Raw genomic sequence first — 27,093 nt, 5'->3', positions numbered from 1 at the left:
AGCAAAATGCGGTTTTGTTCACTCATACTGTCTCACTAAGTGAGCAAAATGCGATTTTGCTCACTGAGTGAGACAAAATGACTCAGTGAGCAAAATCGCACTTTGCTCACTGTTTTTAAGAAGCAAAGTACCCTTGTTCGAGCTGCTGAGGTGAAAAATCTTTTTGTTGGTAAGTCTGTAAAGATAGAATTTTGTATATTACGTTTAATAAGTGTGCATATATTATTTAATAACGTGGCTTGCGGTAGAATCCAGACGCCGCCGTAACTTTTATGCCTTTATGATTATAACACGTATGAAGACAACGTAAATATGCAAATCCACACGAAATTTTATGTAAATCCGTATACTAGACTGTATCTAAGTAGTCTACATATTTATATTACATACAGAATCAACTGTGGTAGTTGTGACTAGACTAACAATTTCTTGTAATATAATTATTTCATAGCACTAAAATTTATAATCCACACACGTCATATAAAATATAATATAATTATCAAGTTTATTTCAGCCTCTCTTCTACGGGACGTGTAAAATCACTTGAATTTTTTAGCACTGTAGAATTCACACACCGGGGAGTCGTGCGGGTCCACGGTGTGATAAGTGGAGTCCAGACGGGGTGATCGAATCGACCGATTTGATCAGAAATGAAATTGGAGTCAGTTTCAAATTTAATTTTATATTTATAGTGATATTTGAGCTCTCTAAATTAAAAAAATTGTCCAAAACGAAAATACTGGCTTCACAAATTGGTATTCTAGCGGACGCACTGCCTGATTTGATCGGACAATTTGATCAGATTGCCTAAAAATTGTCCCGTCTAGACTGGGCTTTAACCGCATGGCTTGCCCTAACTTTCGACTCGCTCGAGTTAGTATAGCGATAGCAATAACACCCCTATTCCTTCGCGTTCAGTACCCTCCTGCCCTTGGCATTGGTCGGACGCACAGCACCCTCCCTTAGTTCGTAATCTGGTATTTTTTCCGTAAATACTGATAGAAATGTTGCATAACAGTAATTGGACATATTATTTGGTTTGGGAACAATGTGTTACCAGTTTGAATTGCTTTTAGGATATTGAGCAAAATTTATTTTTTTAACTACTCAAAGAGTTCGGCTAATTATTTTTTTCTGTGAATCTACTACAGATTTGAAACCACGCCACGTTTAATTTAGACAGAGCCTACTAGAGTATTTATTTTTTAATTATGTGACAAAGTTTTTGGACAATATTGTGACTTTTAAAAGGCTCCAGAGATTTGTATTTTTGTAACTTACGTCTAACAAAAAGTTGGAAGTTTTGGGAACTGTTTTTAGACTTAGTGAAGTGTTGAGTGAACTAATACGTACGGATTTATCAAATTTAAACTTTGTTGGGTGAGTTGGATTGTTGAATAGTTAAATAAGTATTTGTGCCACTAGTGAGCAAAGTTATTTTTTGGCGCGAGCGAGCATTATAAGTGAATTATTCATAGGTGGAAATAACTTTTCACTTCATTAGTAAGAATAAATACTACGAATAAAATTAAACCACCTTTTGATTTCTCAGTCACATACGTAATAATAAAAAGTTTCTTTAGTGTTTTACAGGTTTTTGTTGTATAGCTATACAATTGATAGTATGTTACATATTTTATATAAATTGAAATGTATTGTCAGTGGGTATATTTAATCTTAGATTGACATTCCATTTCGGCGTTTCCATAGTAAAATGAACAGTATTGCAGCTGCAGTTGGAAATGGAATGTCACTTTTAAGACTGCCGACGGGGTGTCCGTAAATGCTGAAACGGCCTAAGTATAGGTAATGTATATTTTAATGATAAAGAAATCTCCATAATATACATTTACACAACATAAATAAATACAAAAGCCGCCATTTATTTTGTTATTTAATATCTGTTTTAATTTGGAACTTTAATAAACAGTTAATACAAAGTCAAAAAAAAACCGCTATTTATAAAACCTTCAAGAATATTACTTTTATTTATATCAAAGTATAGTTAATCTTTTTCCGAGTTAATATTAATCAGCATAAAACAATATCTTGCTCATTTTTAAGTGGTCATAAAAAATATACGTTTTATGAGTTATGGCGTTTTAATACACCGACGTTTTTCCAATTTTTTAACGATCTTTTCTTTTACGAGTTAACAAGACGCGTTAAAATTACATGTTTACAACATAAAGTAGGTTAAGTGTGGTTAAGCAACATTAAGTGCTAAGAAATAAAAACAGTTTTTAGGGTTCCCTACCTCAAAAGGAAAAAAACGGAATCCATAAAGGATCACTTTGTTGTCCGTCCGTCCGTCCATCCATCCGTCCATCTGCCCGTCCGTTCGTCCGTCCGTCCGTCTGTCACGATCATTTATCTCGGGAACGCGTGGAAGTATCGAGTTGAAATTGAAACCATATACTCAGTAAAAAAATCAAACTTCTAAGTTAACGCTATGGTTTTAGGGACACCCGATTTAAGTTACAACTTGATTATCAGTCATGTTAGTCAGTGTTCGTATTATTTCAGGACATAGTTTTAAAATAAGAACTTAACTTCAATTGTATGGCGGCGGTTGTGACTCTCAAGTACCTATAGTCTGTATCTTTAACTATTTCAAAAAACCGGGCAAGTGCGAGTCGGACTCGCGCACGAAGGGTTCCGTACCATAATGCAAAAAAAAAAGCAAAAAAACACGGTCACCCATCCAAGTACTGACCACTCCCGACGTTGCTTAACTTTGGTCAAAAAAGTTTGTTGTATGGGAGCCCCATTTAAATCTTTATTTTATTCTGTTTGTAGTATTTGTTGTTATAGCGGCAACAGAAATACATCATCTGTGAAAATTTCAACTGTCTAGCTATCACGGTTCGTGAGATACAGCCTGGTGACAGACGGACGGACGGACGGACAGCGAAGTTTTAGTAATAGGGTCCCGTTTTACCCTTTGGGTACGGAACCCTAAAAAGGAACAAACAATTTGTACAGTTTCGGATAGTTATAACATGTATTGGTTAATCAACCAAATACAAAACCGCCTGGATCAGTCGCTGAACGACCTAGGTACATTATTTGATCATATAATGTTTTTATCTACCCTCAACTGCCTTAAGGAGCCATTTAAGGGTAGATTTTGTTTACTTTTATTTAAATACCTAAATACAGAGAATAACTAGAGATCAAATTGTATGTACGTATGTATTGCGGTGTCTCTGTATGAACTACTATTAACACCAAAATGATATCCGCGGCGTGTCCGCCCTGTGGCACTATTAGTATGTTAAAATATCAATTTTAATATTTAATGGCCCCCAAGTTAGCGTCGGAGTTCGTAATTAGTTTGATTGAAATTTTAATTGAAATTGTGGACGAGATGATTGAATACGTTTATGATACTCCGCTTGTGTTTAACTTACATTGTAAATAGTATAATATGTTTAACGTGCGGAACTGGAACTATAATGTGTCTTATATAACACTTTAAACTCTCGCGTTTTGTACACATATTTAATTACACAAACGACTGTTAACTATTGCCCACAGGAGAGAAAACTAGTGTGTTCGCGCGAACTGTACATTTTTCTCTCCTGTGGGCACTAGTTAACAGCTTGTGGGCATGTACAAAAGTAATGATTTTATCATAGCTCTCCAAATAAAAGATATTTCACGTGGATAAGGGTTAAATAAGAAAATTTACCTTTATAGCCCTTAAATCTTGTGTATGTCTACAGGAAAGACGTAACACAGTTTTCTGTTTGACCCTATAATAATAATTTAGCCTATACAAGTCCCACTCCTGGGCTCAAACATGAGAGGGCTTGGGTATACTTAGTCCCCACGCGGGTCTAATGCGGATTGGGGACTTCACAAACATCTTGCCCCCCGCGTGCTCGAGATAAAGGTTCTTATTAGACAGACAGGCCGGAAACTGTTTTCTCCCGAAATGGAAATTGTATGAAAAATGTACATTTTCGAATTTAAAAATAAAATAAAATTGATTAATTTTACGGTTTAGAGTCACTTGCTCGCACTCAGGCGACATGTTTCGGAGAGCCTAGGTCTCCTTTCTCAAGCACTACTTATAGGTACTTATCTTAACGCCATTTTTTTTTTCATTTTTCCTTTACTATAAAATAAGTTTTTGGCAAAAATTAAATTTTTAGTACACGCTTTTATCACTGACTGTACTTTTCTTTCCACATGCAACTAATGCTCATCGAGACAATTCTAAAAACCCCAAACACAATTAGGTTTCGTTGTTTTATCACATAGTTCCTATGACCACCTTCTGTCTCCATCATCAGATCAGCTCGATGACACCATAATATTGCATTGTCACCCGACTTACGTATGTATGCAAAATTTCAGCTCAATCGGAAACCGGGAAGTGGATCAAATTTAACTTGCAAGATTTGATTACAGACAACGGTTAGGTGAAAGTAAATAAAAGCTTGTAAAATAGCTTTACAGTACATATGGTCCTATTTTTCCGCACTAGTGCGTAAAATAGCACTTTTCGTGCGATGTCAAGTTTAAAGGGCCATATGTACTGTAAAACGTTGTACGATACACGTGCGAATAGGTAATTCGCAACTCGTGTCAATTTAAAACACTCCCTTCGGTCGTGTTTTAATTTATCGCCACTCGTTTCGAATTTCCTCTTTTTCGCACTTGTATCGTAAATAACTATTCTTTCCAAGTTTCATTATGCACCTTTACCCAACATTGATATAGTAGCTCTGTCCAATAAACAATCACCGGTAAAACTAATATAGTCAGCAGCGGCCATCTGATACGGGTGACGTTGACAAATGGCCGCGCTCATTCCGCGATAATTAATTTATTTTTAATTTATTCATGATCCGGTGTAGTGCCTGACTGACTAACGGGACAGGGGCTAGTGAATATGAGACTGACAACGTCTATACAACGTAAAGCCGACCACTCACAAAATTTGACAGTTCCGTACAACTGACCGGCCGATATCGTCCGGCGGACTGTTAGTCAGTGGTCGGCTTAAAGTGTCATTCTATGGAACTTGCGAACTATGTAAACAAAAGTCACTAGTATATTCATTATTCAGAGACAATTAAATATGGCGGTCTGTTTACATAGTTAGCAAGTTCTATAGAATGACACTTTATCCCGTGTCCTAAAGGGGGAGGCCTATGTTCAGCAGTGGACTTCTTATGGCTGAGATGATGATGATGATGATCCCGTGTCCTGTGTGCCTCATTGTTATTTACCAGGATTAGAATCCGGGTTAGGGTTTACTTCACAATGGGCATTTCATACCGTTAGTATTGTAAACCAAATTAGGTTGGACCTTAGATTGATCAAAATTTAAAGTCTGACACTGTACAATCAGTGGCGGATTAGCCCTAAGGTCCAGTAGGCCCGGGTCTATAGTTCGTTTTTTTTAGCATTAGAAAGAACTTGCAAGAAGGTAAGCGATCTTGACATGTCTTTTAATTGAAAAACGCTTTTTAAAAATCAAAAACTATTACTTATGAAAGCAGAAGAACATAAATGATCGTATTAGATTCATAAATGTTACATATTTGCCGTAACTTGTTTTTAAAATGTGTTTTTCAATTAAAAGACACATCAAGATTGTTTACCTTATTTCTAATGCTAAAAAAAACGAGGTATAGGGCGGCAATAAATTAGGGGCGGAAAATTGTGACAAAAAATTTCGCTGATGATAACAAGAAATAACTTAAAATGTCGTCAAATATGATGGGTGCTGCGAAATGGGCGGCTATAGGGTCTGGAGCCTACAAAGACTACAAATTCGTCACTGCGTACAATTGCGTACATATCTACGTAATGTAACGCCTAAAAATGTCACTGCAGTATTTTATAGCGCCACCTACAGTCGCCATCAGATATATCGCAGCGGCCAAGGTGCTCACAAATATCTGAACACGCCTCTATTGTCAAGGCGTTAGAGTGCGTGTTCAGATATTTTGAGCACCTCGGCCGCTCCGATATATCTTTTTTTTATTGAAAATAACATAGAAATATAAAATATTTGTACCACAGTACAAAGATTCGCCAAACTGCGGGGCAGTTTGTTGGCGATTGGCGATCTGATGGTGGCTGTATAACAATGACATAAAACTCGGCGTTGTATGGAAGTTAGCAGTCTTGACTATTTTACTACTCTCTGGTTCGGAAATACTGTTCACAGTGTTCATTAATCTAACCATCGAGCATGTCTGAATTAATTCTAGCATTCTTTTAACTAGTTTTTTTTTTTCTTTTTACACAAATTAAACCTATTTTTTTAAAGGAATACTAAAAATCATTTCATTTCTAAGCAGGGTGGGGCATATTTTTTAAGTTATTTATACGAATACGTTAGTAAACTGTTGGATACGTAGCCGTTTCCAAATTCTTCTAACTAACTTAGCAATCTGAACGATGCAGCGCTCCCCAACAATGCAGAATTAGGCAAACTTACCAACTTAGGCGAATTCTTCCAAACTCCGTGTTGATTTACGGTTTAGGAGATACGGTGGAATTTCTATATTAAAATCGCGAACTATTCGGGATGATAAATTTTAAGAGTTAAGTTGGGGCACGATGAAACTTATATTTTGAGTTATGGGGCTATTTAAAACGTTTATCGATGGGTAGGTGCTTAAGTTTCCGGGTACTTAAGAGGATAATGGACGACCGCTTTATACATACCCATTTTCCTCCCTGCATCTTGACATTATGGAAAATATTTTTATACATTTAATACCTATTACCTAGTAGGGATATCTACAGGTAAAATGCATAACTCATATTTTTAAGTAAATGAATGCCACATTAAAGCTAATTAAAAAATGTCTTTATTTTTAACACACCCAATGTTTATCCAACGAATCACAAAATAAACGTTCAGACTTTACTTGTGCAAATAAAATTAACCCTTCCAAAAACAAATTGCAAATCAAAAGTATCATTTCGTACCCGTGGGAACTTCGAACCCGAAACTACCAACTAATAGGACCGGCCAATTGCCCATTTATCAAGTCAAATAATCACTTAAATATACACCAAACAAACCACCCTTATTACCATACCGTAACGACTATTTTCGTACACGATTCGTGTTAACTTAGCTAACCTTTGATGCTTTAACACGCTACACGCTCTTAAGCTTCGACCTGACTTACGTTTTTCTGCCGAAAAACTATATCAAGCTAAATTGAACTTTAAAACAAGCATGTTTAAGTACATTTTTACTTAACGCTTGATAACAATTGACAAGCATCAGTCACGATCGCGATTTAATCCCCAAAAAGAATACCAAACGAATTTTCACCTTATTACTAGTAGTTAGAGTTGGTTTTATATTGTCGTGTATAACAGTAGGGTGGCCACGATAACAAAGGACACGCGACAGTCTCGTGCGCAGTTCACGCGTGCGTGGGGTGACAAGGATATGGGGAATTGATGCAGTCGTCCGTTAAAGCGGATGGATTTCGGCTGTCGGAAACGCAGCGATAAGAAAAAAATTTGGAGTGACAGTTGTGTTTATTATTTTAAGATTTTGTTTGTTGGTTAGACAATTAACGAGGATCAATGAACAATATAAACATAGATTCGGGAATTTTCATTGTCATCTAAGTAAAAAAAATCCGGACTCGCGCACGAAGGGTTCCGTAATGGACGCAAAAACGCCAAAATTACGTTTGTTTTAACAAGCCCCACTTAAATATTTATTTTATTTTGTTTTTAGCATTTGTTGTTATAGCGGCAACAGAAATACATCATCTGTGAAAATTTCAACTGTCTAGCTATCACGGTTCTTGAGTTACAGCCTGGTGACAGACGGACGGACGGACGGACGGACAGACGGACAGTGGAGTCTTAGTAATAGGGTCCCATTTTTAAGGAACCCTAAAAAATACGAAATCGAAGTACTAGAAACATAATCGATACACTAATTAGATGTCTCCCTTGGGGTCTGGGTCCCGTCGCATGACGTTTGATCTATGGGCCACGTGCCGGATATACCAATCCCGTGGGATGTATACCAGTCGCGAGGGATGTGTACCAGTCGCGAGGGAGGAAGATAGTTATATGAAAATAATGAACACTGCCATGTAGATCTTGGCTACCACGAGTTGGTTTTTGATATTTAATTAAGTACGTTAGCGTCTGCGAGTACTCTATCGCACCAATAGGTATCCAGCCATGATGAGACGTAAATAAATGTATTCTATTCTATTCTATTCCATTCTAAAATCAAATCAAATCAAATCAAAATATTTATTTGCATAAATAAGGGTACAATGGGTGGTATACAAAGTTTTCAGTCTCATTCCTTATTTTACCATAATATGGCGTACAAATATTCAATACGTTACCCATAGAGCTATATTCAATACATCAGTGCGATCGAGTTTACACAGTCGCTAACTTAAACGTCAATTAGTGTCATATCGTGGTAAGGCTACTGGTATACCTCTAGCCGCCCATACGTCAAACCTTGCCAAACAAAATGAAATTTTATTTTGTCAACACAAAGTCCAAATTAGAATGTAACAAGAGACCTTTTTATAGGTCTCTGGGCGGCTTGAGGTTAAAATGAGTACAGGTACTACAGGTTATAATAATTATTTTCTCCGAGAGATTTTGTTCGTGTAGAAATTTTTAAAACCCTTCAATTTAACCCCTTTAGACTTAGGTACACTCTTGCACCATTCACTAACCCAGGGTTAACCCGAAAAATATTTACTTAAAGGAGCTACAAGTAAGTACAACGTACAATATTTGATGAATAACAAATTTCAAGGTCACATTTAACATTAAATAAAATATATTTTTACTCCAACGAAATATAAAGAAAAATAAAATCATGGAAATAGAACAACATTTGTTAAAAATATACCGGGTGTGGCCTGTAACATGAGCAAATAATTAAAACATAGATTGTACTCCTCAAACGGTGACACTTTTGTTCATCAACTTTTAAAAATTATGAAGTATTTATACTCCCTATTTTTCATACAAAATAAATATAATCTTCAATGGACGCCATCGCCACGTCATATCATTGTGATTGACGTTGCTTGTCAAGCCATAAACATAACAAAATTCGCAATACATTGCGCCTTTGAATAACCTTTAAAGTGTATTAAAAATCAAACTACAAGTTATTTTCTAAAGTCGCTGAACAAATGTTGATCCGTATGAGGAGTACATACAACCTACAGTTAATTGTTTTGCTCATATTACAGGCCACACCCGGTATAAGTAGATCAAACATTTGCCTTTGTCCAGTAGTGGACGTCATTCGGCTGAGATGAGATCAAACATAAAATGATATAAATGAAAAAGTAACCAAGGAAAAAAAAACACAAAACAAAATATTCAATAAAATAATTCGATTTATTCCCTAAATTGTAAATAAAACATCTTCTATTTTTATTTAAACAAATTGTTGTAAAGACCCTCTCGCATACAACAAGGCATGAGCGTACATCATGTTTAATTCAATTTAGGTCCATTTCAAATACTTAACTCCGAAATATGGGACCCTGGCGGATACAATACGAACATTTATTTTAATAAAATGGTGAAACAGATTTTATCTACACACATGTCATTAGTGCTCTATATTGCGTTCAGAAACCGTAAGAAATGACAAGCTTTATTACAACCAATTTTACTATGAGAACTTTCTTATCTGTGGTAGTAGGAAAATTTGTACTTTAATGTACATAACGTTATAGATTTTTGTAGGTTATGAGTTTAAATTTGGAACAGCAGTCAAAACTCAAGTAGGTCTCTATTCTAGTATCCATAGATATTAAAACAGTTATCGATACGAAACGTCAATTTAGTATGTTTTTTAAATATAAACCGCACGATATTTGATCTCGAGTGACATGAGAATAGGGACTTCATTCTTTTGTTTAGGAATTTAAAAAAACTACGGATGTGTGACATGCGTGAAAAAAGTTTTCATTCACCGTCATTTGAGGTACAGTTCATCTTTTAGTTAGTTTTAAGTATGTGTTTAGATAAAGTAGTGTATGTAACTGTACATAATTAGGCATTAAAACACTCGTGTGATCCTATTAAGAAACTCACTAACGTTCGTTTCTTAAACCCACACTCGTATTTTAATGCCTCTCATTATGTAGCAGTCACATAAACTACTAATAACGCTTGTTTTGTTAGATTTTTACATCCCGTCATGTTATCATATCAACTTTGCCAGTAAATATTATGACAGAATTATTTAGGAGCTAACTAAAGTGCCATTCTATGGAACTTGCTAACTATGTAAACAAAAGTCACTAGTAAATTCATCATTTTTGATAATTTCAATATGGCGGTTTGTTTACATAGTTAGCAAGTTCCAAAGAATGACACTTTAAGGCCCCGTTCGCACGGCAGCTTTTTCAACGCGCGTTAAAAAAGCGTTTGAATGACACAAATGGATAACCATGTATGTATTCACACGAAGGCGGTTTTTAAGCGCGGCGCTTTTTTATCGAGCACTGTTCGATTTTCGGCGTTGAGCGTTGGCGTCAAATTGAATAGAGCATACGGAATTCCGTGTATCTGTTCTCACAAGCGTTAAAAAAGCGCCGGCGCTGCTGTCAGTTGGCTGTCAAGTGTCAATTTTTGGTGTCAATCGTCAAGATTATTATTAGTTTCACCTTAAAAATGTCAACTTATGCTTACATATTCCTGAAATATTCAAGCTATATTCAAATAATACGTCGTAATAGCAAATAAAGTATGGCTTTGCTGAGATGCGTACGTGGCAGTACGACTCACAAGTGATTTTTAAGCGTTCATATGAACACAAATATTGGAAACGGTAAAAAAGCGCCAACTAAGGTGGTTCGCCTAGGTTACTCAAAACTTAACTCTCGCTAGATGGCATCACTTTTGCAAAATTTCAGATTTTATTTTTTTGTGAAATGGTCTTGGTATTTGTATACTTAAAAGTATGTTTCGCGCACTCTTTAAGTAAATATTGAACTATTAAAATAAACATTGAATACTTCATTGTGCAAAAACCACCTTTTTAATTCGACGGAGTGTTGCTGTCACGCTTTTTCCTACTATTACTCACACATGCAAACAGTGTTTCCGCGATCCTTGTAGTAGACAATTTCACACAACGTAAGTATGTTGCAATAGCGTAACGGTATGTTCGTGGAAATACGTGCAAGAGGATTGGGGTTCAAGACTGGTGCGAGTAGGTAATTTCTTTTTGTTTCTCCTTTGTGTTATCTTACCTTTAAACGAGCAATTATTAGATATATAATTATCAGGGGTCGGACTATTATGTATGTAACTAGAAGGGGCCTTTAGGTATATCCAGGAGCAGCAATGAAACACCGAGCTATCTCAATCGTGTGTAATTCAGAACTGACAAGCTGACATACATAAATATTTCCCTACCCTCTAGTCGGCGCATGTAAACTTAGATCTACCCCATATTACATATATAACACCCCCCTTCTTAATTTATACTACCAATTTTAAACATAATAGTAGAGGTAATAATTAACTTATTTAAGCAATACAGTTAAGAGCGGTAACTCCCTAAGAGCAAAGTATTTAATTTTAATAACATAATAAGTTTGTTTTAAGTCTGTACTACTAACTAGGTAAATAAAGAAAAACAAAGCATACAATAATTATGAAATATTAACAGCGTTATTAAATTTAATCTATTTCGAAACCAAAACGCACAGGTGGTTTTCTAATGCGTTTCAATTCCGGGGCCGGGGCTAGTGTCAGTGCGGGCGCGGCAGGCGGCGCGGGCGCGGGCGAAAGCGCGGGCGCGGGCGCGGGCGGGGAGCGCGGCGGCGGCACCGACGCGCGGGCGGGTGACACCTGCGGGGTGCTGTCTGACGGAATAGAGCTTGGCAAACAATACGCGAATCGCGACTTTAATTGGTCTAAGTGTCTACTACATGTGGTACCATTTTCCTTTGTCACTACGTAATTACGAGAACCCGTTACTTTTGATACTGTTCCCGGTACCCACTTATCCCTCGCGTTAAATTCTTGTACCCATACTGGGTCCCCTTCGTCCATTTGATTAGGTAAAATACCTCCTGCTGATTCGATCTGTTTATGTTGAGCGCGATGGACTCTCTTTTCAACTGCGCAGGTAGGCTTTAAATGGTCCAATCTAGAACGAAGTCGTCGTTTCTGTAGTAACATAGCAGGAGTTTCTCCCGTAGTACCTTGCTCACAGTTACGGTAATTCAGTAAGAAAGTTTGTAATGTCTCCTCTATGTCTTGATTTTCTCTTATAGCTTTTTTTATAGCTCTTTTACACAGCTTAACTGCACCTTCTGCGGCCCCGTTAGAACTTGGGTGATATGGTGCTGTAAATGTATGTTTTATTCCATTTAATCTCATAAATTCATCCATCTCTTGACTTGTGAACGGCGGTCCGTTATCTGACACGACTTCCTTTGGCAGTCCGAACCTCGCGAAAGTCTCCCGCAACACCTTAATTACTGCCTTTGCTGTTGTCCTGGTCATTAGGAAAGCCTCAATCCATTTAGTGGTTGAGTCGATCAAAATAAAAAAAGTCCTACCTTCATAAGGTCCCAGAAAGTCAACATGAAGCCTACTCCAGGGCTCCAAGTAGTATGGCCAGGGTTGAGATTTAACTCGGGGTGGTGCACAAGCCTCCACAGCGCAAATAGCGCAGTTTCGACTCATCGCTTCTATATCACTATCAATATTTGGCCACCAAACGAAACTACGAGCAACACTCTTCATTTTGACCATACCTTGGTGACTGCTGTGTAATTCCTTTAAAATATTGGCTCTTAAGTCTTCTGGAATTACCATACGATAACCCCACATTACACAGCCACCTTCGACATACAGTTCCTGCCTTCTGGAGAAAAATTGTTTTAATTCTTCGCTAGTAGAAGATGCTGGCCACCCTCCTCTGATGTATGTAAGTACTTGCCTTAAAATAATATTTTTCTCCGTCGCTTTCTGGACGTCCTGGCTGGTAAGGGGCAAAAAGTTTTGTACGAAATTCAGATACGTTATTTCCTCACTGGTCTGAATACTATCGGGCCTGATCGGCGGTAGTCGGGAGAGGGCGTCAGCTCCATTTTTAGTAGTGTGCACATACTCAATATCATATTGATAGCCGCCTAAAATAATTGCCCATCTTTGCATGCGACTGGCCGCCATCACCGGTATCCCGGCTTTGTCTCCGAAGATCGTCACCAACGGCTTGTGGTCGGTCCTCAAAATGAATCTGCGGCCGTACAAGTATTGGTGGAATTTCTTTACTCCATAAATAATGGCAAGTCCCTCTCGTTCTATCTGTGAGTATGCCTTCTCCGCGCTGTTCAATACTCGCGAAGCGTAGGCTATGGGGCGCTCCGTACCGTCCGGCCATGCATGCGATATCACGGCGGCCACGCCCACGCTGCTCGCATCTGTCGTCAGAATCAGTGGGAGGTCTGGCGAGTAGTGGGCCAGCACCTCACTGGAAGCCAACAATCGTTTAACCTTATTAAAAGCCTCCTGACAAGGCTGAGACCACTCAAATTTAATATTTTTTTTTAGCAACTCATATAAGGGTGTCAGTATTGTGCTAATATTTCTCACAAATTTCGCATAGTACATCGCCATTCCAAGAAAAGAACGTAACTCGGACACGTTACTAGGCGTTGTTACATTCAAAATATCCCTAACCTTCTTGGGACAGGTGTGGAGTCCTTCTTTATCAACTACATAACCTAAATAGGTAATTGAATTGGCCAGGAAAGAACATTTATCTTTTTTAATCTTTAAACCGTATTTTTCGAGCCGTTCAAACACTTTATAAAGGTTTTCTGTGTGTTCCTTGTCATTTTCGCCCGTAATGACTACGTCGTCTAGGAACACACCCACTTTCGGCAAATCTGCAAACATCTGTTCTAGAATCCTTTGGAAAATGCCTGGACTCGAGGATAGACCGTAAATCAACCGGTTGTATTTAAATAAACCTTTGTGCGTATTAATCACAGTGTATTTGGCAGTATCATCCAGCACCAATTGCGCATATGCTTGAGAGAGGTCAATTTTACTAAATTTTTGACCTCCATGCAATTTTGTAAACAAATCTTCGACCCTAGGCAAAGGAAAACGGTCCACATCTAAATGTTTATTAAGACTTATCTTGTAATCTCCGCAGATGCGTATAGTTCCGTCAGACTTGACCACCGGTACGATAGGTGTCGCCCACTCGGAGGTCTCGACGGGCGTGATGACGCCGTCGCGCTCCAACCGCTCCAGCTCGCGCTCCACCGGCTCGCGCAGCGCGTACGCCAGGGGGCGCGCGCGTAGAAACACGGGATGCGCGTCCGGCCGCACTCGCAGTGACACTAGCCCGCCGTTGTACCTCCCCAGGCCCTCCGAGAACACACTCTTAAACCTGGAACTGAAATTTGACAGATTAAAATCTTTCGATGTTTTTACATAATTAATCAAGTCTGACTCGATCGAAACCTTAATAATTCCTAACTCAACTAACCATTGCCTGCCCAGTAAATTAGTTTTACCATCCTCTATAACAAACAAATCGAGCGGCATTGAGCGATCCTTATACTTAATTAGTGGCTTCAATCTACCTAACGGACGAACTTTCTCCCCCGAGTAATATCTTAATATTAGATGACCCGGTTTAAGCTCACAATTAGAAAAATATTTTTCATAAACTTTTGGACTAATACAACTTATGGCACTACCTGTGTCAATCTCCATCTTAATATCGTGATTGTTAACATTCAGGGTCACATAATAGGGTTTATATTTACTAAAATTATCTTCTTTTACAAAGGAAAGATTTACCTCTAAGTCATATGTTTCCTCTTCCGAATACTCATCCTCAACGTAGTTAACTTTTGTCAACCTCGGGCACATTTTTTTCAAGTGTCCGTCTTGATTACAAACACGGCATACATAAAGTCGAAATTTGCACGTCTGAGCCGCATGCGCACCACCACACGCTGAGCACGTCCCATGTCCTTGACCTACTTGCGCGCGGCTGCCGTCAGCTGATCTCGACGTCACAGGTCCCCGATAACTATTGTTCGGCCGCTGTCCGTTCGGCCTCCATCGGTTAACTTCGTTGCGAACTACTTTGGTTTGCTCGTCGCTTTTCGGATAACTTCGTGTGTTCCGTAATGGCGTCTTGAAATTTGAATGCTTGTCGTTGCTTATAGAAAAACATGGCGTCGTGGCGTCATTTCCTGATGACCGACCTCGACTTTCTACCGCTGCCGCATTAACCTCTGCTGCCTCCATCGCTATTGCTAATCCCTTAGCCTTAGCAAACTTCAGGTCCTTTTCCGTAAATAGCCGCATTCGAATAGTCTCATTATACAATCCACACACGAATTGATCTCGTAAGCTGTCATCCAACCACGTACCAAACTCACAATATTTAGTTAGCTTTTGCAAGTCCGCAATAAAATCCGCTATCGATTCATTTTTCGACTGCTTGCGTTGACGAAATTTATATCTTTCCGCTAAAACACTAGGCCGCGGCTGCAGATGATTTGACATAAGTTTGACAAGTTCACTGTAGGTTTTTTCTGATGGTTTAGTCGGAGTACACAAGGTCACTAATAAATCGTAGCTATCTGCTCCCATCGCGGTAATTAATAATGGTACTTTGCGATCATCTTGCACATCATTTACTATAAAATACTGCTCCAGCCGGTCTATATACGTCGCCCAATTATCTTTGTTCCGATCAAACGCGTCCATCTTGCCAACCGCCATTTTTGCCATTCTGTTCGCACAAGATACTCGTATCACTCAAATCACTCAAATACGTTCGCGCACTCGCTGATTCGATCACGACTCGTCGCCAGATTATTATGTATGTAACTAGAAGGGGCCTTTAGGTATATCCAGGAGCAGCAATGAAACACCGAGCTATCTCAATCGTGTGTAATTCAGAACTGACAAGCTGACATACATAAATATTTCCCTACCCTCTAGTCGGCGCATGTAAACTTAGATCTACCCCATATTACATATATAACAATATACATATATAAAAAGTGCGGATGACGTCAAACCACTTATAGGATGATTTCAAATAGTATTTTTGATTTTCATAAACAATTATCACTTATCATTTATCAACCTCTTTATTAAACGATATCGCCACTTGAAATGAGTAAGTACGTTTTTGACTGACACATTGTCAATCAGATGAACAATAAATTGACTTCGTTATTGTTTAGCTATTGTATCTTCACGATTATATTTAGCTAAAATTTATATTTACTAATGTATAAGAAAACGCTCTAAAATGTCATCTTTACTCGAATATTGTGGCAATTTTCGTTTTTGGAGGTACGTGACAAACACGTATACTGCTCTTGCTGTAATCAAGATATACCAACGAAGGTAAGCAATATTATAAGACATTTGGAGACAACCAAACATGTCGGAAACGTAGAAATAATTATACCTTAAGGTAACAAGTTTCGTGAAATTTATTTTATTCACTACATCACCCTACCACCTGTATTATTAATTCCATGGATTTATTTACGATTATTTTGTTAATTCATTAATACTATTTTGTTACTACATGTCACACGGAAGTTTAAATACAAACTCAAACATCATCCTGTGTGCAAGATTACGTCATTTTTACGTCATCCGCACTTTTTGTCCGACCCCTGATAATTATTACCCGACTACGGCAACGCAAAATGAGGGTTATGATTTTGACCGGTATGTATGTGGGTATGTATGTATGTTCATCTGTTCCCTCATAACTTCTAAAGTACTTATTATAATTTAACAAACGATGTGTCATTCGAATCGTCTTAATCGTCCGCTGGTTATAGGCTATATGGCGTCACAAAAAAATGAACACTGCGCCCTCTAGAGGTCATAAAGTCACGAACCAAAAAACTAAAATTAAGTAATGATGATGTGTTATACATCATCGGAAAGAGCTCAATTAGCACATTTCAAATATATAAATATTGTTAGCTTTTGCACCCGGGTTTGCTTGCATGCGCCAGATAAAATATTAATTAATCGGTTAGGTGATTCGAACTATGAATCTACAAGCGCTCTGGATTTTATCCGCGTGTTACGCGACTACGGCGATACAAGAAGGTTTTTGCAAAAGAAATTTGTTTGGCTGCTATACATGGTGTTTTTTTAATGTCCTGCAACATTTTATAACGTGAATAGGTATAGAAGTCCTGATCAGCCAAAATGTATGAAACAGTCAATTTTTTTACAAGATACGTACGCGTTCCGAAGCCGGGCACCTTCGGCGCCCTCATACTAAAAGAGTCAGGCGGAGCCCGACGTACGCGTTCCAAAGCAGGGCGCCTTCGGCGCCCTCACACTAAAAGAATCGGGCGGAGCCCGACGTACGCGTTGCAAAGCCGGGCGCCTTCGGCGCCCTCATACTAAAAGAGTCGGGCGGAGCCCGACGTACGCGTTGCAAAGCCGGGCGCCTTCGGCGCCCTCATACTAAAAGTGTCGAGCGTAGCCCGACGTACGCGTTCGAAAGCCGGGCGCCTTCGGCGCCCTCATACTAAAAGAGTAGGGCGTAGCCCGATATACGCGTTCCAAAGCCGGGCGCCTTCGGCGCCCTCATACTAAAAGTGTCGGGCGTAGCCCGACGTACGCGTTCCAATGCCGGGCGACTTCGGCGCCCTCATACTAAAAGAGTCGGGCGGAGCCCGACGTACGCGTTCCAAAGCCGGGCGCCTTCGGCGCCCTCATACTAAAAGTGTCGGGCGTAGCCCGACGTACGCGTTCCAAAGCCGGGCACCTTCGGCGCCCTCATACTAAAAGTGTCGGGCGTAGCCCGACGTACGCGTTCCAATGCCGGGCGACTTCGGCGCCCTCATACTAAAAGAGTCGGGCGGAGCCCGACGTACGCGTTCCAAAGCCGGGCGCCTTCGGCGCCCTCATACTAAAAGTGTCGGGCGTAGCCCGACGTACGCGTTCCAAAGCCGGGCACCTTCGGCGCCCTCATACTAAAAGATTAGGGCGGGGCCCGACGTACGCGTTGCAATGCCGGGTGCCGTCGGCGCCCTCATATTAAAAGAGTCGGGCGTAGCCCGACGTACGCGTCCCAAAGCCGGGCGCCTTCGGCGCCCCCATACTAAAAGAGTCGGGCATAGCCCGACATACGCGTTCCAAAGCCGGGCGCCTTCGGCGCCCTCATACTAAAAGTGTCGGGCGTAGCCCGACGTACGCGTTCCAATGACGGGCGCCTTCGGCGCCCTCATACTAAAAGAGTCGGGCGTAGCCCGACATACGCGTTCCAAAGCCGGGCGCTTCCGGCGCCCTCATACTAAAAGTGTCGGGCGTAGCCTGACGTACGCGTTCCAAAGCCGGGCGCCTTCGGCGCCTTCATACTAAAAGAGTCGAGTTCCCCCACATACTCAGTGTTATCAGGTTTTTTAAAAATCAAAAACGATTACTTATGAAAGCAGAAGAATATAAATGATCGTATTAGATTTATAATTGTTACATATTTGCCGTAACTTATTTTTAAAATGTGTTTTTCAATTAAAAGACACGTCAAGATTGTTTACCTTATTTCTAATGCTAAAAAAAACAAACTATAGTAATAATTGTGTTTTTCATTCATAGACAAAATCCATTATTTTTAACCACAGGAAATTTTATACACTTCTTTTTAGGGTTCCGTACCCAAAGGGTAAAACGGGACCCTATTACTAAGACTTCGCTGTCCGTCCGTCCGTCCGTCCGTCTGTCACCAGGCTGTATCTCACGAACCGTAATAGGTAGACAGTTGAAATTTTCACAGATGATGTATTTCTGTTGCCGCTATAACAACAAATACTAAAAACAGAATAAAATAAAGATTTGAATGGGGCTCCCATACAACAAACGTGATTTTTGACCAAAGTTAAGCAACGTCGGGGGTGGTCAGTACTTGGATGGGTGACCGTTTTTTTTTGCTTTTTTTTGTTTTTTTTTTTTTGCATTATGGCATTCGTGCGCGAGTCCGACTCGCACTTGCCCGGTTTTTATTGCAGTGAGGATGTCCTGATTGTAAAAATCAGAGAGATTAGGAAGAGTATAATTACTAATTATCTTTGTAAAAATAAAAGAATACGTGTAGCCCATACTTAATAATCGATTTATTATAATAAGAAAAATTAAATAAAAATAAAAAAACAATACGAAATTTAGGTGTAACAAAAATACAAAAAGTTATGTTGAAATGATGATGAATGAAATGACTGGGGATCGAACCGGGAATCTTCCGTTTGCAAGTAAAAAAGCGACTGTTTGCATAACACGCCATGATAGTTCTTAGCTAAGCTGACGAACTTCTCGCTTAGGTCAATTAACTACCTGTCAAATATCAGTGTCAACAAAATTGCACTAAACATGACGGCACTCCAAATTCGAGCCGTGGTCGGCCCGGCAACGTCGGAAATAGTATGGCAACGTCGCAAATGTATCTGTACACGACATTTGTGACACACACATACGTAAAATTGATGAAAAGTTAACTATGATTTTTGCATGATTTCTGTATGAAACATTGTTTTCCTGTTAATTTCGCGCAAACGAATATTCGAAAGAAGATAAATGCGGAAATATTTGTGTACTAATAGTGTGTAGTTACTTAATGAGCTTTGATTGAATTTTGTATGAAAAGCGAACCACCTTAAGCTGTCGTACGAATGGGGCCTAAACGAACATGGCCGCCGCCATACATTCGAAGTTTCGCTCTCATTTTGAAATAACATACTTAAGAATATAAATTCAATTCGAATTGGCATGACAGTAACATTTGTAGATATTTTCCGTTAATTTAGTGTTTTTGTATTTGTATGTTAATTTAATTAAATGAAATAAAACTAGCATCTTAGTTTAGTTTCCACACACTAGATGGCGGTGTTTTAATTTTGTCCATGTTTGTTAATGTAAAAGCATATCGATAAAAGTGAATAGAGCGTGAGATAAAGCGACAAGTGAACATATTAATAGAAAATTAATTATACATTGAATCGTATAAGTTTCAACTAAGGGCACAGAATAAATAATTGTACTTGGTACAGAAGGATCACTTTCTAACAAAACGCGTCTGTTACGATCAGCACAGATATGGCCGCTAGGTGGCGACAGCGCCACGCGCGGCTTATGGCTTTCCCCAAAATTGGGGTGGAACGGATGTACTAAAAGTAGCACTACCTGTAGCAAAGCGACGAAATCGCGGAGTGAGCCACGCCTGCTTAGGGTATTTTTGGTGTTACATACACTTTTATAACTTTAATCTGTTCAGACTAATGTTGAAGTGTCTGTGATAAAATTGAGGTCACTTTTGTAAGTGCTCCATCATAATAATCTTTTAGATGGAGTTTTAATTTATTATGTTAAGATATCAAAGTGCCCCGCTTTTCAGTGCCACAGAAAAGATAATTGTTTAAGTTTTTACATAAATTATTAATATTATACAAAGTGAACTGTACGTCGTTGCATCGCCTCTGATTTTGGCGAATTTCCAAAATAAGACCAATTTTAAGATGTCGGATGCCAAAAAATAGCTTTGTTTTAAAATCAGAATGAGCAACGCTACATTAATTAAATTACTTAATAAAAGAATTTAAAACCGGCCAAGTGCGAGTCTGACTCGCGTTCCAAGGGTTCCGTGTAAAAATATGTTGGATATTCTCAAAATGAGCTCTTTCATTGGACATAATATACATAGTTTGTAAAACTTTATTTTTTAATTTTCTAATTTACCCCCCTCGATCGACTAAAAACACTCCCTTCGGTCGTGTTTTAATTTATCGCCACTCGTTTCAAATTTCCTACTTTCCGCACTTGTATCGTAATATACTATTATTTTAAATGCAGTGAAATACCCTATTACAAGCTTTTATTTAGTTTCACCTGTCCCGTTTTCGTTCTGTAATCAAATCTTGCAAGTTAAATTTGATCGGGTGCGTCGTATAATATATACCAACATTTGATATAATCTAATTTTAATATCATTTACAACATATAACACACGTTGGGGCTACCAACAAAAAATATATGTTTATAACATATATGGTAGAAATGCCCTAACATACTTCGTATATATATTAATAAATAATATAAAGGTTGTATTGGCTAATTATTTTTTATATAACATTCATAACTTATAGGAATTATTACAAATAAAGATATTTGAAATATCTTATATATATTATAACATAATAATTACATGAGAAAAATACCTTCCAAAATATATCATACACGTAACAAAGTAATTAGTATCTTCTGCCGGTTGTTCTTTACTAAAGCAGGTCTCCGTTAGGTACGACGACGAGCGAAGCGAGGAGGAGTGTTAGGTTGAACTGTGAACAAACAGTGCGCGAGCCGAGCGAGCGAAGCGAGCGTACCGCGGCAGCGGCCGGCGAAGCGCCAGAACGAAATTGGTCCATGGTTTAATAACTTACCGGAATTTATTATTCATTTATGTTCTTAGATCTATTAACTGATATAGTTTTTGATCGTTCGACTATATAATTTTTATGAAATTCAAGTTTTATACAATATGAAATTATCTACATTGAATGTTATTCAAAAACAAATTAGCCATTTTGACATTATACGATTTGGGTTTTATAAAATGCAAAACTTATATTATTCAAAATTATACAAAGTGAGCGTATATCTTGTGAATGTTATATTAATAATTGGTATATATTATATTACTTACCCAATTTGATCCACTTCCCGGTTTCCGATTGAGCTGAAATTTTGCATGCATGTATAAATCGGATGACAATGCAATATTACGGTACCATCGAGCTGATCTGATGATGGAGACAGGAGGGGGCCATAGGAGCTTTGTGATGAAACAACGCAACCTAATTGTGTTAGGGGTTTTTAGAATTGTCTCAATGAGTATCAGTTGTCTGTCGTAAGAAAAGTAAAATCAGCGATAAAAGCTTGTACCAAAAATGAAATTTTTGCCAAAAACTTTTTTATCTATATTATTGACTGCTGACCTTGCCTGCTAAGAGACAAAGTGACAAATTTAATAGACAAAGTGTTAATTTTCCCGTTTTTCCTTACCCCTTGGGATTTCGTGAAATTAACACTTTTAGTGCCGTCATGAAACTGGGTAAAGGATCCATAATTACGCCAAGGAATGTGTCCCTTGCATCACATAGCGTAGGGGAGGCCGGGGTAAATTGAAATAAAGGTAGCCATCTATTTCAGTGACAAGTGATTCGAATTAGTCTACTAAAAATATTTTTGATACAAGTTTTTCTGTACCTTTTTTCAGCTTTAACGCAATGGTACGTAGTTCCATTTCTAAGAAACCTAAACTCAATATCGTTGCGTTGCTTTATCACATAGCTTCTATGGCCATATTTGGTCTTCATTTTTCATTCATTCAGTACGGATATGATGGTCGTTCTTGTCTACGTGACAGCGTGTTAAAAAGGTGTCCGTCGTCACTTTCTATCCCACGGTGTTAAAAAGTGACAGTTATTTTATCACGTGGATAAAGTTGGATAAAGCTATCCGTAATACGCCGGCAGATCGATGAATACGAATAAATTATTTATTTAAATTTTACCATACAAACAATTGAAAAAATTACAAATGGCGGACTTGACTAATACAACATTCAAGAAATATCGTACCTGTCCTACTCCCAGTTAAATGTCGGTAACGCACTTGCCACCCCTCTGGTTAGACGACTACCATTAGGCGACTCGTCTGCTCGTTTGCCTCCTATATTATAAAATAAAACCGGCCAAGTGCGAGTCGGACTCGCGCACGAAGGGTTCCGTACCTATCATTACGCAAAAAACTGCAAAAAATCACGTTTGTTGTATGGGAACCCCACTTAAATATTTATTATATTCTGTTTTTAGTATTTGTTGTTATAGCGGCAACAGAAATACATCATCTGTGAAAATTTTAACTGCCTAGCTATCACGGTTCATGAGATACAGCCTGGTGGCAGACAGATGGACGGACAGACGGACAGCGGAATTTTAGTAATAGGGTCCCGTTTTTACCCTTTGGATACAAAACCTTAATAAAAACACAAGTTTCTAAATTGTAATTGAAAAAAATATTTACTTAAACAAGATTTTATTTATACACGTTCACCACCCCACCAAACCTTGTTATTCATTTGATGTAAATTAATACGATGTAAATAAATACCTACTCATTAACCCAAACATGTTAACACGCTAAATTATTAACACCCCATTGCATATTACTTTTTAATACTTTTTGTCGATAAAATCACGACCTTATTCTCTACACAAAAGCGTACATTTTTACTATTCACTCTACTTTTACACTTAATTAGTACATTCACTGAGGTAATATATTTTATCTACACACATATCATAAACTGTCTATGATGCCTTCAAAATTCGTAAATAATGGCCCACATTACGATAAACTGTTTTGTTACAGCAAATTTCTTATCGGTGAAAATGTGGTAATAGCTTCATTACTATATCAAAATCGATTTGGTAATGCATTTCAAATTTCGAACATCTCTGAAAAAAAAAGCAATTTGATTTGACCCCTATTCTAATATCAGTTGAGATGACGTTTTATTCGAAATCAAATGACAATTGCATACAATATTGACAAATCTCGCATGTTAGTTGGTATCGGACGATATGGTAATCGACCCCGATTCTAGCTTGTCTCTGAATTAAAAAAAAACTACGGATGCGTGATGCGGCCCCGACACTATCATGGATACTGACATTACTTTGACGGAATGACGTTTTTAGTGATAGTGTAGGGAGTGTCATGAAGGAATGACGGCAAGTAATGAAGTTTATTTTAATAATTTCCGTCAAAATTGGAGTTATGTCAAAGTAATGATACTAGAAATGACATTATACTGACAGTGAATTGGTTAGAATGATGGAATCAGAAATGACAGAAAGAATGATGGACGATAATGAAGTTATTAAACATTTTTAATATTTTTGAAGAAATGTCAAAATAATGACATTATACTGATAGTGAGTGGAGCGCATCACTCTAATCCCTCATTCCGTCATTTAAAGTACTTTAGAAGAAGGTTTTATACTAACAAGAGTCATTACTGGCATTTAAATCAATACGTGAAGTATACCTACTCTATTATCATTGCTCTAAAGTTTATTTTCACTTGACTCTTAAGAAAAGACGATGCACAAAGAAAATCTCTGTCCCTTTCTTAAAGTTTCCATACATGAAATAAAAATTAAAAACCTTTTATTTTATGTTGTTTACAACATTTAATTATATTTTTACCGGGAAACGCGAAAATCTAAATTTAATTATCTGCCTCTTTATCGTTCGAATATGCAAAAGTGAGGATGATGACGATGAAAAGTGATAGAGAGGTTAGATAACGAAATTTCGTGTTTCGCGGTAGACCCCCAGATTGTGATGGATTGTGGTAGTGGCGCCCCCTACGCAGAGTTTCGAGTAATATTCCCTATTCAGGGAAATAGAATAATATTACGCAATACTCTGCGTAGGGGTCGCCTCTAGCACATACTGAGGGCTTACCGCGTAATTTCGTTTTCTGCCTCTTTATCACTCTTGCGTATTCGAGCGTTAGAGACTGATAACGAAATTTCGATTTTCGCATTACGAAGTAGACCCTCTGAATTTGCTAGTGGACCCTACGCCGACTTTTGCGTAATATTCCCTTTTGCGTTTTATTTCGTGCATGGAGTTCAATATATTTTTTAAAATATGGTCAACATCCCTATTTTGTATATTCTGTATATGGCCTTATATAATAACATGTTGTAAGTATGCATCTATCCTATATATGTAAACTCTCTGGTTTATGGCATTATGTATTTATAAACACGTTACTGGCCTGAATTAGCTATGAATAGTTTTGATCTTCTCGTTTTGGTCTTTATCTCTCATTTTGACTTATGTATTTGTAAGAAGGATAAAACATATTAACTAAATCAGGCCTGTAAAGCTTAAAAAGTTTTATGACTAATTGAGAATGAATAGTTAGTGTTTATGGTTGAATGTTCCATATAAGACTATCCCGTTCGAACTTGCTTTATGACGGACTCTTTTTTTATACCTCCTTACTTCGAACCTCCACAGATATTGTTTTTACTAAACGTCAAGTCAACCGCAGAAACCCCGACTAGTTTTAATCAGCAAAATCCTAACCACTTTTTTAATAATTAATATAATTATGTACAAGTATTAGTATTTCGGATACCCCAAAAACCTGTGTCTTAAAGTGGGCTATAATGGTTTGTACAAAATAAAACGAAAGAACATGTACATTAAATTACAATGAAACAACACAATAAATTGAATATAAACCAATCCAGTACTTACGGTGCACGGAAATCTCAACGCTACGACTACACATATTTCGTCGGCTAGAAGACTGGCGTCAACTAACAAACAAGTTGTTGTGTTGCTGTTTGCGAGTGAGAAAATTCGAATATTGGCGAGAACTTTTAAATTTTAGCAGTGTTTTAAGCTGTTATTTTATATTTTCGCGCTTTGATTCACTTTACCGGATCGGAGACCGGATCCGGTGAATTTTGCCGGATCCGGTATCTTGAAAAATGTGCCGGATCCGGCCGGATTACCGGATCCGCCGGACCGGATTGCAATCCCTACATATCAGGTACCTTTTTTCTTAACCAAATACGTATACATTCTTACATAACAGAAGAATCCACTAGGTACAATCAACGTCGTATAGTAGGTGGCATCCAAAGTATTCAAATAGTTCGGTACACCATATAATAGGTATGTATGGCGTACCGAACTATTTGAATAGGTACTTTGGATGCTACCTACTATATGATGCTGATTGTACTTTAAGAATAGTTTGATTCCCGGTTCGTGGTAAGAATAAAAAAAAATATTTGGATACATTTTTTAACTACCAATCTTTCACACAGTCATGGCGCACGCACGCACGAAAAGGTTGAAACAAATAAATATTCTTTTTAATTAACTATTTCTTTTTCTGCATTTTTCTGGCTCATCGGGCATAGAGTTGCCACAGTACATAGTATAATTACGACAGGTTAGAAAGATTTGAATCGATGATTGAATAATGTCTTGGTTTTGTGTTCTTCAAAACGTACACTACAACATAACTAAGAACGGTTAGGAAAATAATAACTTAAAATTCCCCGTGAAAGGTAATGATGAAAATACTGATAGAAATACTGATAAGTGTGTGGGGAGATTTAGGAATGTCATGACCTGAATGGACCAAACGCTGGAGCGACATGAAATTTCATGTCATTGCTAATGATAGTGTCGGGGCCGTATGACGTGCGTGAAAAAAGTTTTCATTTGCCGCCATTTGACGTACAGTTTATCTTTTAATTAGTTTATAAGTAAAAAATAATTTGTTTTGTTGTTTTTTAAGGAACTATAACAAAAATTTCGTGTAAAATGTGCGATAAAGATATTTCGGAGACGCCATCTCATATCCGCGAGTTCCGCCAGAGAGCAAAGTCGGCTGTAATATGAAGTTAGTGAATATATCATAGAAAGTTTATAATATGTGTGTAGATAAAGCAGTGTATGTAACTGTACATAATTAGGCATTAAAACACTCGTGTGATACTATTATGAAACTCATTTCATTCGTTTCATAAACCCACACTCGTATTTTAATGCCTTTCATTATGTAGCTGTTACATATGCTACTGTATGCATGTACTTATAATAAGGTATCATTGCGAATAAATGTCAGTGCGTATCTGAGCAGCCTTCGTTTCACTCGTCCGTTCCGATATCTAACAGTGGCGACGATCTACCCGCGTGTTCAAAAAAGTGACTAGTGGCCGACATGAATTCGTCTCAAATCGGGATTTTGACGAATTTTGACCACAACACACAAACGTGGAAAGTGTACAAAGCGCGTATACAACAGTGGTTCATAGCTAATGGCATCGATGAACAAAGTGACGCGACCGGAACGAAGCGACGGGCAGTTTTGCTGAGCGCACTCAGCGATGCCACTTACAAGTTGGCATCAGATTTGGCATTGCCGAAAGATCTCCAAGTTGTTCCATTTGCCGACATATGTTC

The 27,093-nt window shown here is 38.1% G+C and overlaps 2 protein-coding genes across 2 annotated transcripts in view; one reads left to right on the top strand and one right to left on the bottom strand.

Annotated features, from left to right (window-relative positions):
- Positions 1-27,093, top strand: part of LOC134677586 (limbic system-associated membrane protein-like) — a 322,342-nt gene that overhangs the window by 237,223 nt on the left and 58,026 nt on the right. The window lies entirely within an intron of this gene.
- Positions 14,295-15,856, bottom strand: LOC134677724 (uncharacterized). Its single transcript, XM_063536187.1, has 2 exons — positions 14,839-15,856; positions 14,295-14,428 (listed from the first exon to the last, which is right to left on the bottom strand). Exons 1-2 carry the CDS (start codon positions 15,781-15,783, stop codon positions 14,417-14,419), a joined length of 957 nt encoding a protein of 318 aa, XP_063392257.1. The 5' UTR covers positions 15,784-15,856; the 3' UTR covers positions 14,295-14,416.

This window comes from Cydia fagiglandana, chromosome 26 (assembly GCF_963556715.1).
Source record: "Cydia fagiglandana chromosome 26, ilCydFagi1.1, whole genome shotgun sequence".
NCBI lineage: Eukaryota > Metazoa > Arthropoda > Insecta > Lepidoptera > Tortricidae > Cydia > Cydia fagiglandana.
This window is presented reverse-complemented; position numbering and strand designations above follow the sequence as displayed.

What these genes read in the sequence shown, in the direction of transcription:
- LOC134677724 (XM_063536187.1), bottom strand. Translation starts at nt 15,783, where the DNA reads ATGGCAAAAATGGCGGTTGGCAAGATGGACGCGTTTGATCGGAACAAA.